The sequence below is a fragment of the Ranitomeya imitator genome, chromosome 6, assembly GCF_032444005.1.
Source record: "Ranitomeya imitator isolate aRanImi1 chromosome 6, aRanImi1.pri, whole genome shotgun sequence".
Lineage (NCBI taxonomy): Eukaryota > Metazoa > Chordata > Amphibia > Anura > Dendrobatidae > Ranitomeya > Ranitomeya imitator.
The window spans coordinates 479,265,523-479,282,599 of NC_091287.1; the positions used below are offsets into that span (position 1 = coordinate 479,265,523).

Consider the following 17,077-nt stretch of genomic DNA (forward strand, 5'->3'; position numbering starts at 1 on the left):
GGATTACTAATTATCAATTTACTAATTAGACTTATAAAGCCTTATTGTATTAAAAAAAAATTTAGGGGTGAAATAATGTCTCAAGCAGAGACTTATAATGGCTACAGAATTAGCACTCAACCATCTCTCCTTGTATCTTTGTTAAGCTTACCATACTCTTCACAAAGAGTTTATCTGATAACTAGTGGTGAGCGAGTGTACTCGTTGCTCGGATGACCTCCGAGTATTTATGACTGCTCAGAGATTTAGTTTTTATCACAGCAGCTGAATGATTTCCTGCTATTAGCTAGGCTGAGTACATGTGGGGGTTGCCTGGTTGCGAGGGAATCCCCACATGTAATGAAGCTGGCTAATAGCTGTAAATCATTCAGCTGCCGCGATGAAAACTAAATCTCCGAGCACTAACAAATACTCGGAGAGCACTCGAGTGTGATCGGGAAAACCTGAGCAACGAGTACACTTGCTCATCTCTACTGAAACCATTTCTCTTGACTGCCTATAACTCCTGCAAATACATGTTTGGATCAGGTGAGCCAGTTTGTGTTCTGTATTCGTAAAGGGGGTATGTTGCTGCCAGAGACTTAACTTCAGGGTGAACAATAGAATAGGGTGTTGAAATTAAAAAGGTCCGATCCTTCTCAAATGATGATGTCGGGGGAACATCAGGAGGCCGCAACCAAATTAGATAGTTGGCTACTCCTTCCAAAATCGTCAGACTTTATTTTACTCCAATGTGTATTGGGGTCTTTAGCTAAGAAAAATTACTAGAGGAGAGACATTAGGCTTTCTGTAACCCAGGACAAAAATTATGATCGGTAGCTGCTTCCCCCCTACAAAGCAATACAGAATGTGTAGATCATGGGCCAAATACCTAAAATCTCGACAAAAACAACAACTGTCTGTTGCCAAATGCGATACTGATGGAACCAATGGTACCCCAACAACTCTAAGAACCTGGGACACACATGACTACAATACAGTTCCAGCGTGAAGTTCCTGGAAAACAACACCTTATTTTTTAGGCATCTGGACTTGTAACCCTGACATGGGGCAGTAATTTATTAGCACTATACCGAGAGAATTTAGGGTCTAAAATATAAAATTTAATACAATCTGATAGAAGAAGATAATGCTATATTACCACCCAAAACTTTAGTAGAATTTTTTCAAATATTGCCATCACCATACCATTACTCAGGGCAGTTTTTAAACACTCTTAGGACAATCTATTTTCATGACTGAGCAATACCATTAGTTTTAAGTGGTTATCCTAGATTTTTAGGCCAGTTTTAAAAAACAAAACAGCATTTTGAGATTGGAAAATTGTTCCCAACAATTACAGCTATCTTCCTGGTATTACTTTATTATCACCCATTTTATCATAAATTATTTACTTATATATATTTTTTCCCTTTCATGACAATATCCCAAAATATTTTATCATAACTGTACTACTTTCAATAGATCATAATATGAGAAAATAGAAGACACAATGTTTAAAATGATCTACTGTGCAATTCCATACTATGTTAGCAATTGCTTGGCTCCCAACAAAAAGCCACACCGAAAAAGCTAAAAACGTTTTACGTAAAAAGCTAACAGGACTCATTTTCAGTAAACTATAAATGAATGGACATTTTTCACTTAACAGACAAAGAGCCTATCTCAATAGCATACCAGTATCAACCCTGGGGCCTCTTTGCTTTTCCCTGGAGATAACTCTCCTTCCACCACTTTGTATAAGGACAGTACATACAGTCGCTAAAATTAGATTATGCAACTGAGATGGCAGTGCTGCTTAGTCAGAAAAGCAAAGGATCTGCATTAATATTCTATGAATGGTGTCTGTTGTGAAAAAAATCCTTTTCAGTTAACTGGCTAAAGTTTATTACTACCAAAATATTATTATGAACCTGTCGGGACTCTTGACTGTCCACATCCACTACCAAAGTGTTCAGATGTCTTTATTCTAACACAGTTTTTATATAACATTCAAGTGCCACAGTGTTTGAAGAATTAAGTTTTAATCTGCAGCACTGCATATGCTTGTAAGGTAGGATTGGTCAATAGACTAGTCCTCCCTCAAATCTACTAATGATGCCCGTCTGAGCATGATTAACAGCCTACATGCAATCTCCACCACAGAGGAACCATTGTGCATGCTGTCAATCACCCCTAGTGAGGCATGATAAGAAGATCTGTGGTATGACTAGTTCAAGGAAACAGATGCATTGCTTCAATAACATATGCAACACTACAAGATAAAGCTTCATTCCTTAAATACTGCAACATTAGCAAGCACATAAAAAAACCTCACATTGTGTTAAGGCACCCGTTCCGTGGCCCTGTCGGGCCTTGAGTCCGACCCCTGCAAAATGGGATTTGAATGTATGTGCGGATGGGGCCATTGACTATAATGGTGCCAGCAGAGCGAACGTGCGCTCTGATGTTAATCATTTTCAGGTGTGTACACCTACTGGAGGTGGACACTCAGACGCAGTCTACGTCTCACTATGCGCCTCCAGTAGGTGTACATGGCCGAAAATTATGCATGGCAGAGCGCATGTTTGATCTGCCGTGACCATTACAGTCTGTGACCCTGTCGGCGCATACTGCCAAATCCAGTTTTGCAGGGGGTTCAGATGTTAGCCCCGATGGGGCCACCGAACAGGTGCCTAAACGCAATGTGACAGCACCCTTATCAAATTAAAGAAATCTGCACCTATATCACTGTTGTAGCTGTTTGGAACAGTCAGGAAATCTGATGAGTTCATTTTAAAATAATAAATACTAATCAATTTTTAAATCAAAAAAATAAAATGAGCTAAAGCTTTATCAACAATTTTTTGCAAAAGATGTAATTTTTCGTACACTTTGTGGGACAGTGATGGGGTCTGTCAAAACCCCTAATTTAACTATGTTTGCCATAACCTTACATGGTCTATATATTTCACCATGAAATATGTGTAACAATCTTCTAGAATGGTTTGAATGATAAAGGAGGGGATTTTATAAAGTAAGAAATGGGCAGGAAGGTTTCCATTGCCATATGTATATCTCCAGTAAGTAACATTGTAGGGATGAGGCAGCAATACAATGTGCTATATACTGTATGCCCACATAGACATTTGTGTGCCAATTATTGCACCTAGTCGTATACATATTTTCTTTAAAAACTCAAGTTCTCTTGAATAAAAAAAATATGCTATATTGAAATGTGATTATATGCGCACACCCTATGTGTTATAAATTTACTAGACAAAGTTAATTTATAAATGGTCATTCATTTTCAACTCGCATTCGCCATACATCTTAAGTATAAGTTTCTCCTATTAAACATACGCTAAAGGTCAGAGGGCACAAAGAGCAAGAATGGTGCTCTGTTTTACACAGCAAGCTTTCTATAAAATGACAAAGTCATGACAGTCAACTGGACACAATTTTGGATAAAGGCATACTGTTTCCTTGGAAAACAATCTGTTTCCTTCACGCTGACTTGAAGCCAGCTGACCACACTGCAATTGCACTCAATATACCATCATTAAGTGTTCATAGCATAGTGCCTGTAAAAGTATACTACTGCAAAATGCAGTTGTAATAACTTCCATAGAGATGTCACTCACTGACTTTCCTCTAGGAATAGCAAAAAGTAAAATAAAAAGAACCTAATGCTGGAGATCAGATGGAGTGATGAAAGCGATAAGATTGACTTTGGTGCTACCTCCAGTCTTGTATGCTTCTGTTGTGGTTCCATCACCTCCTTGCCCTTTGAGAACCATAGCAAACATGCAAATAAAGGCTAATTTATTTTGATGTTCAAAATTTTTCGATCTTTCCCTAGCATTGTGCCAAGATGGAATCACATAAGGCAAATCATATCTCTGCGTTCCATAGCATCGTTCCTACCACCTTTTATTACAAAACCATCTCCCTTTGCCTATCCTTCATTATATATCTCTACAATAAAGCAGAAATTATTTAATCAAAATACTTAGTCCTGTACATTCTCATTAACTCTTTTTACAGTAATTCTTTTGCACATTTATATCCTTGCACTCCTTGATACAATAGTGCTCAAAGGGTTACACAGTCATAATACTTGTTGCAATTTCCTTCACAACAGGACTGCCATCTTGTCGCAGATTATAGCAGTACACTTCGGAGACATTTTGCTTCCCGCCAAGCTTCCAAATGAGTGTTCCTGTCAGACCTAATAAGTGCCCTAGACAGTTGATCAAATATCATGATGCAAAAAAAAAAATAAAAAATAAAGAAGTTTTTTGTTCAGTATATTAATGACTAAAAATGTGTTCAAAACATTTTGGACAAAGCTCAGAAAAAGTTGTATAAAACACAAAATGAATGTATCATTAAGGCTGTTACTGTATTGCAGATAATTTGGCCCCTTGTTTGTTGGAAAAAATAAAGTCTGTCCAAACAGTCTCAAGGTCCCACGTCACGTTGTTCTCCCACAAGATCAGTTGTGGGGATCTAGCCATAGCAGACAGAGAAACAATCCTCTTTGGAAACAAAGCTGTTTTGGGTCTTCACACTCTGTCGAAGGTTCATTATGGGTGATTCTTCGGTTAGTTTGATTTTTTCAACTTGCAGAATAAAACGTTTCGAAGAGAATCTGCAGTATTCGATACTAGGGTAATTTGAAAGCAAAATTATTTTTTGTCAGGATTTTTTTTCTACCTCCTCGTTGTTACTTCTGGACACAAAGTCTGCCTCCAGAGTGCAGAGGTAAGGGCTAAAATTGAATGACAAAGAAATACAAAAACTGGAGGATTGGCAGAAACTGTATTTCATGGAAGCTCCCCAGATGATTGAATCCCCACTCAAGTGCAGGACACAAAACCTCTCGGATTTTAAAGATCAGCCATATGACCCTGGCCCACAGATGTCTGTGTCAAGCTAGGGAACAGCATAATAGCTCTGATGTTTATTCTCAAGTAACCTCAAATTTCTACAATAAGAAGCCCTACATCACACCCACTCTTGCATAGAGCGTTTACAGTACAGTATGTGGCGGGGTGTTCCTTTCCTTTTGAATTGAAAGACGGTGTAAACCAAAACAAGGAGGCACAGGGCCAGGATACAGGGGATTACAATAGCTATGGCTTTCACAGTGCTGGCTGTGTTGTCTAGCTTCATGACAATGTCTACATCATCTTGACTACTGGTTCGATCTTTGTCTCGGTCAACTGTAGTCTCACATCCCATGTAATCTTTAAGAATTGACCGTGGGTATCCAGGTTCTACTTTCAATCTCTGGTTGTGAAATTTCCAGTAATCTTTGCCTTTATAGAAGTAAGTGAAGCCTGAAAAGATAGTAAAAACAACATTTTTATTTCAAAATTATTTTTATTAGGGGATTTATTAGGAGGATTAGGTTATATAATGAAGGGCTATGGTGATTTGCATAGATCATTGGTTAATATGAACCCGTTATGTTTAGCCATTCTGATGAAATGTAACAATCAGAATGTGATGCACAATATAAACCTACTCGTAGTTATACATACCATTCTCTTTGTCAACAAAAGCTCCTTCGGGTGATTCTGGTATTCCCTTCCAGATGGTAATTGATTTGGGATAACCAGGGTCCATAACTCTCATTTCTTCATTATATCTCCAGTACCTAAAACAAAATAACTTTATTTTACTTTTTGTTTTTATTTAGTATTAGTAAAGGGTCAGCAATTAAAAAAAAATGTAATCTAGAAACCTAAGTCAAGTAAATTTAAATATCACTGGAAAATGCTAAATATTTAAGGCTAGTTTCACATTTGCGTTTAAAAACGCAGCGTTTAAAACGCATCCGCAGATGGTGAAAAAAAACGCATGTAAACGCGTACTGTCATGATCCCAATGGCAGGGGATCACAAAAGGACAAGCACACAAAAAACAGAACAAGCTCTAGGGTGATGGAAACTGAGCTGACCGCGATCCTGAACCTAATTCACAACACTAGCAGTAGCCGAGGAACGTGCCTACGATGATTCTAGACGTCTCGCGCCAGCCGAAGGACTAGCTTCCCCTATTAGAAGAAACAAAGACCTCTCTTGCCTCCAGAGAAACACCCCACAGAAATAGCAGCCCCCCACATGTAATGACGGTGAAATGAGAGGAAAGCACATACGTAGTAATGAAAACAGATTCAGCAAAATGAGGCCCGCTAAAACTAGATAGCAGAGGATACAAAAGTGAACTGCGCGGTCAGCGAAAAACCCTACAAAAAACCATCCTGAAATTACCTGAACTCATGTGCCAACTCATGGAACATGAGGAGTAATATCAGCCCACTAGAGCAACCAGCAAAAAGGAATCACATAACTTAAAACTGGACTAAAACAAAAATAAAGCAAAACGTGGAACAGGAAAATCAAAAACTTAGCTTGTCCTGAAGATTACAGAAGCGGGAAGCAGAGGTAACAAGACACACTGATTACATTGATCGCCGGCGAGGAAATGACAAGAAAGCCAGGTTAAATAGGAAACTCCCATATCCTGATAGAACAGGTGGACACCAGAGACCGCAGAGAACACAAGTCACCCAGTACCATCTGTAACCACCAGAGGGAGCCCAAAAACAGAATCCACAACAGCGTACAAACGCTGCGTTTACATGCGGTTTTTACCACGTTTGCGTTTTTTAAAAGCATGATGAGAAATTTCACAAGAGAAAAATCAAGATCCAGACACCGCCAATGGGACTACAGAGAGCGTGTGACATGACTCTGTGGACCAAAATATGGAAAAATTGCAGCTCTCAAAATGTGGTAACGCAAAAAATATTTTTTGGAATAAAAAGTGTCTTTAGTGTGTGACAGCTGCCAATCATAAAAATCAACTAGAAAACCCACTATAAATAGAAATGGCTAGGGTTAGGGTTTGGATCCCTAGGGTTAGGGTTAGGGTTTGGATCCCTAGGGTTAGGGTTTGGATCCCTAGGGTTAGGGTTTGGATCCCTTTATCACCTTGATGGGTTAGGGTTAGGGTTTGGATCCCTTTATCACCTTGATGGTGGGGGGTGGCTTATCAGTGTGTAGACTTGTTTTTCTCTATAGAAACGCATGCATTTAAAAACGCAACCAAACGCATGTGCTTAAAAACGCATGCGTTTACATAGACAGCAATACGTTTTTTTGCGGCAAAAAAAGCCTCTAGAAACGACGCATGCGTTGTCAAACACGGCAAAACGCATACACAAAAAAAGCATGCGTTTTTAATGTTAAATATAGGAAAAAAAACGCATGCGTTTTTATGCATTAAAACGCAGCGGCAAAAAACGCAAATGTGAAACCAGCCTAATTTGGGAATCATATTTCATTCTCATAATTTAAAGGGGTATTCTCAAGTTTTGAAGATAGCCAATGAAATAGGGGATAACTTTGCAAAGGCTGGGACCCCAATCGATTCCCAAAGTCAGAGTTCTGAAGTGCCATATGTGAATGGAGTGGTGGTCAATTATGCACACTACCGATCCTTTCATTCATAATAGGACCACCGGACATTGCCGGGTCCTGTGCTGGGCATATGCACTTCCATAAAAATGACTGGATAAGATAGGTGGGGTTCCCAATGGTTGGATTCCAGCGATAGGGAACATATCCATTTTATGTATAGGGCATAGTTTCCAAACTTGAGAATACCACTTTACCATGTAGTTCATCCACAGTATTTTAGCTCTTTACGCTGTGATACATCTTGTAGACCTTGTAAGTATTTTCGAACAAATTACACAATAGCAAACTAAAACAAAAGAGAAACGGAAGACTATGAAAACGCTTCCAATGTTTCCCAGTAGATGGAGATGAGTCCATAATTACCTGTTAACAAATTTTGTTCAGAATTCTCATTTCGAATGCCAACACAAAACCATAATCGCGACAAGGTGGCTAAACCCTTGGGATTTTCTAAGTTACAAAGTTATCAAATTACCAACACTTGGTGATAATTTGCTGACTGCTGGGGACCTGAACACTAGGAAACTCATGATCGTCTATCTCTGGCAGTCCCACAGAATTGAACAGCAGTGGACATACTGGACTGCTGCACCACTAAGGTGGAGAGACTCTTGTTTCCCATTCTCATGATCATGTCATTTTGACGATGCGGAGAAAAAAAAATTGCTACAAGCTGCGTCCTACGATGGTCGCCGCATCGTCAAAACGACGCATGCGGAAGCATCCGCATACAGCCGCATGACCTGCGTACCTAATGTTAAAGATAGGTACGTAGGCCGCATGCGGGCCGCATGCAGAAGTAGGCGGAGCTAGCGGCGGAGGTGCAGCCGAGGGCGGGGCTTCACGGAGGAAGTCCGCAGCCCTCCGCAGATCAGGTAAACGCTAGTGTGAAACTAGCCTTACAAGTGTTGCCCTTTGAAGATAAGTTATTACCTAACCACAGGATTGGCGACAATTTAAAGATTGGTGGAGACCCTCACCAATTATTGGCATTAGAAGGGAGTGGCAGTACGCATGCCCAACCGACACTCCTTTCATTGCCAATGAGATGATAATCGCTTTACTCAACATTTTGAAGGTGCCCCATAGAGAATGGATGGCGTGGAGCTATGTGCACTGCTGCTCTATACTAATGAGGATAAAAGTTTCTTGTTCTGCCAATTGGTAATAGTCTCAGCAGTTGGACCTCCATCGATCTATAAGTTATCACCATGCCATGGATAGGTGATATCTTACTCCTTAAAGATTATTAGATTACGTCTTAATATTATCTAATATAGTAAGCTGAAATTGTGAAACAGATCCATCATTCCTGAAAACTGGGACACTGATGAGCTGAAGTGTTGAAGTGCTCCTTGAAGCCTCCTGTGATACCACACACTATTTTTGGAAACAGTGTGATTGCGGAGTATGATAATTAGAACTAAAAATTGATTACCTTCGCCATAATGACTCTTCAAAATGAATCAACAACTGCATAGATAGCTACTTCACACGCCAATAAATACTTCTTACTATAGATGGAAATTAACTCAAGGCATCTGGGTAATGTATGGAACAACTTGACCTAATGAAGAGATCTAAGATTATCTTGTCCATTATGTCTTCCTTGGATTATTGCATTAAATTCCCTACCACATAGAGAATATATTGGTTTGGAAATTATCAGTAAATAGAGAATTGATGGTCTGTGTAGTGTAGAAGCACAAAAAAATGAATTACTATACAAAATGGGTTTTAAATGAGCTTATAATGTTAATCTTGTTAGAAGCTCAAGGGAGCCGTTTCTGATCATGTTTATAAGTAGAACTTGTGTTCTCTCATAGTTATGTCAATATCCCAATAACTGACATCATTAATTAGAGTGGTGAAATTGAACCCCATTGGCAATTTCGTCACCAAAATCCAAACTACAATCCTTATTTCCAAAATCAGCGTCCCTGGTTCTGCTAAGATCCAGTTTTCTCAAAGCTGACGGTAAAATGAGAGTAATATAGTATAGTAAAAGAGTATTATAATTGTGTGGAATGTAAAAAAAAAAAGAGCATTATGTATCGAGTTCCTGCCGCTGCACAGGGGGAATCTGAAACCATGTCCTCGGCGGTCTCCCATTCTTCTCCAGCCACAGTGGAACCTGCTCAGCGGAGACATCTGTCTCAGCGCCTGGCTCAGACAGATTCTGCACGTTTGGTTACTGCTGCCCTTCCAGGTTCAGCCATTATAACCAGTACTGTACTGTTCGGCGGCAAGCAGGCACTCCTGGGACTAAGTCCTGCTTTTCTCCTTCTGAGCATGCCCAAGAGAAGAGCTCTCATTGGAGGTCGGGGGTCACCTGCTCAGGTCCTGTAGCAGCTCCTATTTTGTCCACTAGGAAGGTCCTGGAGAGCTACACCTATAAAAGGTCCGCATGGCCGCACGGCCATGCGCTAGTATCATTTGTGTTTAGCTGTTGCCAGTGGATACTCTACCACTTAGTATATATGTGGTGTGAGTCTGTTTAGCTTTGGGGCTGTACTCTCAGGCAGGCAGCTAGCGTCAGGAGGGGGCAATTAGCCTTGGCTTAGCATCTGGTTCCTTCATGTGTATGGTTAGCACAGAAGAGTTCCAGAGCAAGCACAACCCTAGTTAGGGTATTAGTTTCTGTGTACAGCGCGAGTCTGTGAGGCAACAGAGGTCGCTTACATTTCACACGGGGTGAAGTTTAACCCACGTGTGAGCTCAGTGTCCATCCCCCAATATTTGCAGCAGGTATCTCTGCACGGTGGACCCCTGGCTGCGAACAACTCGTATCAATCTCTCTATTACTTGGTGCGTTCTGCTAGCCCTTACATTGTTTGTTGTCCCAAATTTTAGTGTTATTTCACAACTATTGGGGCCCTTCTGGAGAAAAAGAGATTTCAAAGCCTCATGAAACATTTGGAGGCATCGGTTCTCGTCCAACCACCTTTGATATGCAACTGTCATGTCCAACCTCTATGTTTTCAATCTCTAGACTAATCACTTCACTCAATGCACCAACTAAGAGTAACATTATATATATTTTTATGTTCTCTAGGGAACATTCCAGAAGTGGTATCAATGTTGTTGGTCTTTCTGAAAAAAACTGTAAAACATTTGGCCTTTGAACAGTGAGGAAGGATGCCAGCCAATAGAGTAGGTCACAGAGCAGAAGAGGTAATAATTGTGAATTGCTGATCTGGAAATTTGTGTAAAAAGTGGCTTCTGCTTCTGATTGGGTTTAGTATTGTCATATCTTCTGGTTCTGATTGGAATTATTACTGTCATATGACTATACTGTGTTGGGAACTATGGCAGCTGTGCAAGGTCATATTGTGGAAAGTATTGACTCTTGATCATGGCACATTGCACCTTTTTATTTCTGTAAGGAGAATATAAAAAGGGATTGTTTAGTTAGTAATTAGTTGGCATGTGTTGTAGAAATTGTTTATAATGCTTATTTATATAGCGTAATCACATTCCGTAGAGCTTTACAAACACCACAATCAATCACTGTCCCCATTGGGGCTCATAATCTAAATTCTCTATCAGTATGTGGAGTGTGGGAGGAAACAGGAGTACCAGAATGAAACTACACAAACACGGGGAGAGCATACAAACTCCTTGCAGATGCTGTTCTTCGTGAGATTTGAACCCAGGACCCCAGAGAAGGCAGAGGAAGGCGTCTGAGTTTGACAAGTAAAATGAAAATGGAGAATACAAGAAGCACCCAGTAAGTGAATTGAGGAGAGTAACGAAAAAACAGTGTCTAAGTAAGAAGTCCACTCCTCAATGATGGGGGGATGTCCTGATAAAGGCCTACTGCAAAGACCAAATTATGGTGACCCGGACTCTTTAGCTGATTGTTGTGTTGAAGTTTGCGCCTCATGAAGACTATATGAAAACTGACACACTGGACATGCAGTCTATGGACAGAATAAGGTAGAAAAAAGGAGAAACCGAGCTGAATGATATAAAGGTTTATTGGAAAAAAATCTGCAGAACTTCTAGACATACAGTTAAGTCCATATATATTTGGGCAGAGACAACATTTTTCTAATTTTGGTTATAGACATTACCACAATGAATTTTAAACAAAACAATTCAGGTGCAGTTGAAGTTCAGACTTTCAGCTTTCATTTGAGGGTAATTTTAATGTTGATACCCTCAAGCGAATTTCAACTGCATCTGAATTGTTTTGTTTAAAATTCATAGTGGTAATGTCTATAACCAAAATTAGAAAAATGTTGTCTCTGTCCAAATATATATGGACTTATCTGTATGTTTGTATACATGAGTCCAGTAAGTGGTCCTACTCCGTGACTGACAGCTATCTCTCCATGCATAGTCATACAGAGAAGACTGTCAATAACTGAATAGCGCCACCCGCTGGACTCAGATGTATACCAACACCAGAGTTTCAATGAAAAAAATGCAACTTTCCTGAAATTTTTGCCATAAAAATGTCTCATTCTGATCAGCTCCTCCTGTTCTATCACATCCTGCCTGAAAATTTACACGATTTTCAACGTGATAGGTTCCATTTAAGTGCTCCTACCACAAGTAGGTTCAAAGCCTACTTGTGGGAGTATCCAGTATACAACTGTTCCCTGTAACTACAGATAAGTACTTTGTATATAGTCTCTCCAGAGAGGAAGAGGACTAGAACTCTAGTGCCACCTAATGGAAGTAGCAATCCTAACAGTCAATGTCGACCCTTTAACGAGCCTTGTCACATGACTTAGGATAATATCCAAACCAGAATCTCAATTTACAGACACTGTGTTTCGGGGTACTGCCCCTCGTCAGTGCAAAGTGTGAGATCTGATTTGACTGTGTGAGAGGCGTCTGACCGGGATCCAAGCGGTATCATTTTTCCTTGCGGAAAGTGACATGTTAAGCATGCCAAGATGATGAGACTTAAAGCCGCAATGCTCCTCTGGGAAATATACAAATTGTCTCTTCAGAGAGGAAGAGGGCTAGAACTCTAGTGCCACCTATTGGAAGTAGTGATCCTAACAGTCAATGTCGACCCTTGTACATATAAACCATGATGGTTACAATCTGTACCTCTGCGCGAGTCTGTATTGTCCTTAAAGGAGTTGGACTGCCATTTTACAGCCTACTATTCCCTGCCAATCGTACGGCTCCAGTGACTACAAACGTAAAATAATAGTAAAAAAATACATTCTGCACCAATCACCCTCCAAAAAACGTTTGCTTTACATCTACAATATACTCCATAACTCACATTCTTCTAACTTCTACCTGAAACATTTTTTAGCTTTGGGCGAGAAGAGAATTCCATGTGGTTCTTTGCTTGTAACCCCCCCATTGTGCCACACTTCGTGTTGCTTATTTAGTCGCTATGTTTTTCCTTTAATACCTTTTTCTAAGAGAGGAACTAGACCTAATTCATTCACACCATAATTTACTACGCTCAGTTTTGAAAGGATTGGCAATATGAAAGAACATGGACTATTTTGGAACATAATGAAAAATGTCCCTTGCGGGTGTAAAATAATCACATTGCTGAATAACATTAATGCTTTCCAAATACCAGAATATATTAACGACAGCAGGAATTTGCTGAGCAACATCTTTAAATCTAGTAAAGGCTTACATATTTTAATTTCCATTACTTCTGCACCAAACCACAGGATCTTACTCAATAATTTGCAGGAAAGAAATTCTGAAATATTTTATTCTGACAGAACTAATAGATTAAATGTTCAAACTTAAAAAAAAAGTATAAAACTTTCCTGTGCCTGTCAAATTGCCTTCCAATGTGTTCCCTTAACTTAAATCACTTTCTATCAGCAGCTGCCCACTACCATATAAGCTCTATAGCCTCAGGCAAAATACACGACAAATCCGTTTTCCAGCATTAAAATCTCATTGGTAAAAATGTAATGGTAAAAATATTGCAAGTGGACCCTCTTTCGTTTATCAGATTACATTGAAAACATACAGTCCTCCCTTACCTTTCTGAGAATTTCATTAAGGACTCATTTTTCTATCAAATTATGGTACTTGCTAGTTATGCAAATAGCCTCTTAAGAGGAAGAGGAGTTGAACTCTAGCGCCACGTATTGGGGCAAGCAATCCTAAGTCAATATCAACACTTTATCGAGCCTTGCTACATGACTTAGAATATAAGCCAAATCAGACATTCTATTTTCAGACACATGTTTCAGGGCTTTTGCCGCTGATCATCGCAAAGCAAAAAGTCTAATTTGGCTGGATGAGAGGCCTCTGATGGAGATCAGCTAAATCAGACCTACTACTTTGCACTGATGAGGAGTAAACACCCAGAAACATTTGTCTGCAACTAGAATGTCTGGTTGGGTTTTAATACCAAGTCATGTGACAAGGCTGATATTGACTTTTACGATTCCCACTTCCAGAACTAGAATTCAAGTCCTCTTCCTCTATTAAAAGCAATTGCATAGAATATAAGAACTCACATTGGCATGTCATGTTCCACAATGGTACAAGCTAACAAAACTCTTGACTAGCCACATATAGACACACATACAATAAACAGGGTTGAGCAAACACGAACTGCAAAATTCGGGGTTCGTACTGGGCACCTAGTGTTGGGTGCTGAACTCCGAACACTGACTTCTCCCTGAGCCAATCAGCCCTGTATAACATTGGATCATGAGTGGCGACGCTGCTTGAGTGAGGGACAATGTAAAATAAATAATTAAAAAAACATGTTGCGTCCCCCATATTTTTAATAACCAGAGAAGGGATAGCAGACAGCTGTGAGCTGGTCCTATTATGCTGGGAAGGGGCCAATATCCATGGACCTTCCCAGCCTATTAACATCAGCCCCCCGATGTCTGCTTCTGCAAAGTTAAAGTTCATTGACTTATATCGGGTCAAGTTTTGATAGGAAGGGGGGAGGTAAGGAAGGACACATAAATATTATGTATGTTCAAACTTTTTTGGCTTGGTGTAATTATTTTATAGATACCGTAAGTTCCTTTCGCTCCTATTATTACGTACCTGTCACCTTTGAAAAAATAAGTCTTCCCAACATCTTCCCACCAAACAGCAGTGTCTATCCCATAAGGTGGAATACCGTGTCCTAGATGTATCAAGTCATGGGGATAACCAGGTTGTAATGTTGTATCTTTAAACACCCAATATTTGTTACCTAGAAAACGGAAACACAAAGACAAATGGAATCAACTAATTTCAAAATATTTAAAACCCAGGAGTCCATTGTGAACCTGATGACAGTAATGGCAGCATGCATAATTTGCCTTTGAGAATCGGATGGAACTTGCTCATTCATCTCTATGGGTCCGTGCAAAAAAAATCGGAATGTACTCAGATGACATCCGAGTGTGGTCTGATTTTCACGGACTGACAATGTAGATAGACTTTTTTTTCTCTCTCCACCTCTGAGAAAATCGGATCAGACGCCGATCAGAGTGTGATTAGAATGATCAGACCGATTTTCTCAGATGAGAGAAAAACGTATGCACCTGCCCTCAGAGTGACAAAAAACCTTTAAGAGTTTATTTTAGCCTACAAGTATAATAAAACTTCACGAAAAAACTTGAAGGCAGATCTAGACATTAAAAACGTGAAAAATATTATGTGCGGCTGGTCAGAGATGAACGAATTGTTTAAAATTCAAATTCATAATAATTGTTCGGTAAATTTTTTGCTAAAAATTTGATTTGTGGCAAACAAATTTTGTCAGGAATCACAGGTACCCCAATTGCCCTGAAAAGGCGATTATAACACTTTTAGGCCCCCTAGGGCTGTGTCCAACCCATTTCAAGCCGTTTAACACAAACACAGTAATGTCAAAGTAACCTCCAAATATTTGAGTAAATCCGTACAGTATATACAGAGTAGTTTGGCTTTTTATTTCTATTTGTACTTCTAAACTGTGAGCTGTAACATTATTTTACTAAACAGATTTACCTCAAAATACTTGCGCTGCATTTCCTGCCTCATTTTTTACATAGGCTATGAGAGAGCAAACACTGTGCTTTTTCTGTTGTGTTTTTTTTTTTTTTTGCCATGTTATACAAAGGTGTACGAAGCAGAATACACAAAAGCAATCTGTCTGATTCATTTTGTTTGTTTCTTTAAGTTTCTTTGCCTTTTTTATTTTACGATGTGTTTTCATTCTGGATATGATGCAGTATTTTTAATGTTATTTTTGTTATTGCAAAACTATTGCAATTTTAAGAAAGCAATTGTGATTTTATCTGCATTTTTTTTGTTAAACTAGTTATAAACACGAAAATCACCCAATAAAAATAAATATGCATGCAGATTATGTGTATAGGGATTAGAGATGGGCGAACCAGAAAAGTTCGGCGCCCGTATCGAACACCTACTGTTCAGACACGGACTCCAAACACGAACTTCCCCAGTAAGTCAGTGTTACTGTTCGGGAACGGTCCCCCGAACACCGAGTATTTGTTGTGGTGTCATGTGCATGACAGCGCAGCAAACACCGCTTCTCACCGGTGGTAAAATCATTACCGCCAGAAAGACAGCTGCGGTTCCCATGCTGTCAAATGACAGCATGAGCCCGCAGCTGTGATCGAAGGTAAAAAGTTTACCTTCAGTAACTGGCGTCGGCTAATGGGACTACTGCTTCCGTCAGCCTGCGCATGCGGACGCTAATAAAAGTGGGAACATGCGGTGGCTGATGGGAGTATTCATCAGCTGGTAACTGCACTGTAAATCAATAATTTAAAAAAAAAAAACTGTGTGGGTTTCCCTGTATTTCTGAGCCAGGCCAAACTCACAGTAAAAGTGTGTTTTGTTTTATTAATAAAATACTTTTTTCTGGCTGTGTGTTTAGTTACAATATAAGTATAGGATTAGTAATGGATAGGCGTTTTATAGATGCCTCTCCATTACTAAGACGTGGGTGTGATGTCACCTGACAATACAAAGGTTGCATCAACCCCACAAATATTACCCCACTTGCCACAGTTACAGGGCAAGTGGGAAGAGCTGGACAAAGCACCAGAATTGGTGCATCTAACAGATGTGCCTTTTCTGTATGGCTGCAGGCTGCTATTTTTAGGCTGGAGGGGCCACTATCCACACTATCCATGGCGCCTTACCAGCCTGTGAATACCAGCCCCCAGCTGTCTGCTTTAGCTTGGCTGGTTGTTAAAAATAATAATTATTAAAATAATCAGATTGGGGACCTCCTATTCTTGATAACCAGCCATGCTGAAGTTGACAGCTGAGGGTTGCAGCCCCTAGCTGTGAGTTTTGCCTGGCTGGTTATCAAAAATATAAGGGAACCCACGCCATTTTTTTTAAATTATTTATTTACAGCGCAGGTGCCGGCTGATGAATACTCCCATCAGCTGCCGACTGCTCTCACTGTTCTTAGCGGCAGCAGTCATAGGCTGATGGGAGCAGTACCGTAGTCCTATCAGCCGATGCTAGTGACTGGAGGTAAACTTTTTACCTCCGATCATAGCTGCGGTCTCACACTGGGAACCGCTGCTGTCTGACCGGCGGTAATGATTTTACCGCTGATCAGAAGCTGTGTTTGCCACGCTGTCATGAACGTGTCTGCAAATTGAGATTCTGGTTTGGCTTTTATCGTG

General features: G+C 39.9%; 1 protein-coding gene across 1 annotated transcript in view; it reads right to left on the bottom strand.

Annotated features, from left to right (window-relative positions):
- Positions 1–473: 473 nt before the first annotated feature.
- Positions 474–17,077, bottom strand: part of MMP16 (matrix metallopeptidase 16) — a 299,874-nt gene continuing 283,270 nt past the window's right edge. Inside the window, exons 8-10 of the mRNA XM_069731578.1 lie at positions 14,484–14,634; positions 5,529–5,644; positions 474–5,324 (exon numbers count right to left, since the gene is read on the bottom strand). Coding sequence (XP_069587679.1) covers positions 4,990–5,324; positions 5,529–5,644; positions 14,484–14,634 — 602 coding nt within the window. The 3' untranslated portion in view covers positions 474–4,989. The remainder of the gene's footprint in view (positions 5,325–5,528; positions 5,645–14,483; positions 14,635–17,077) is intronic.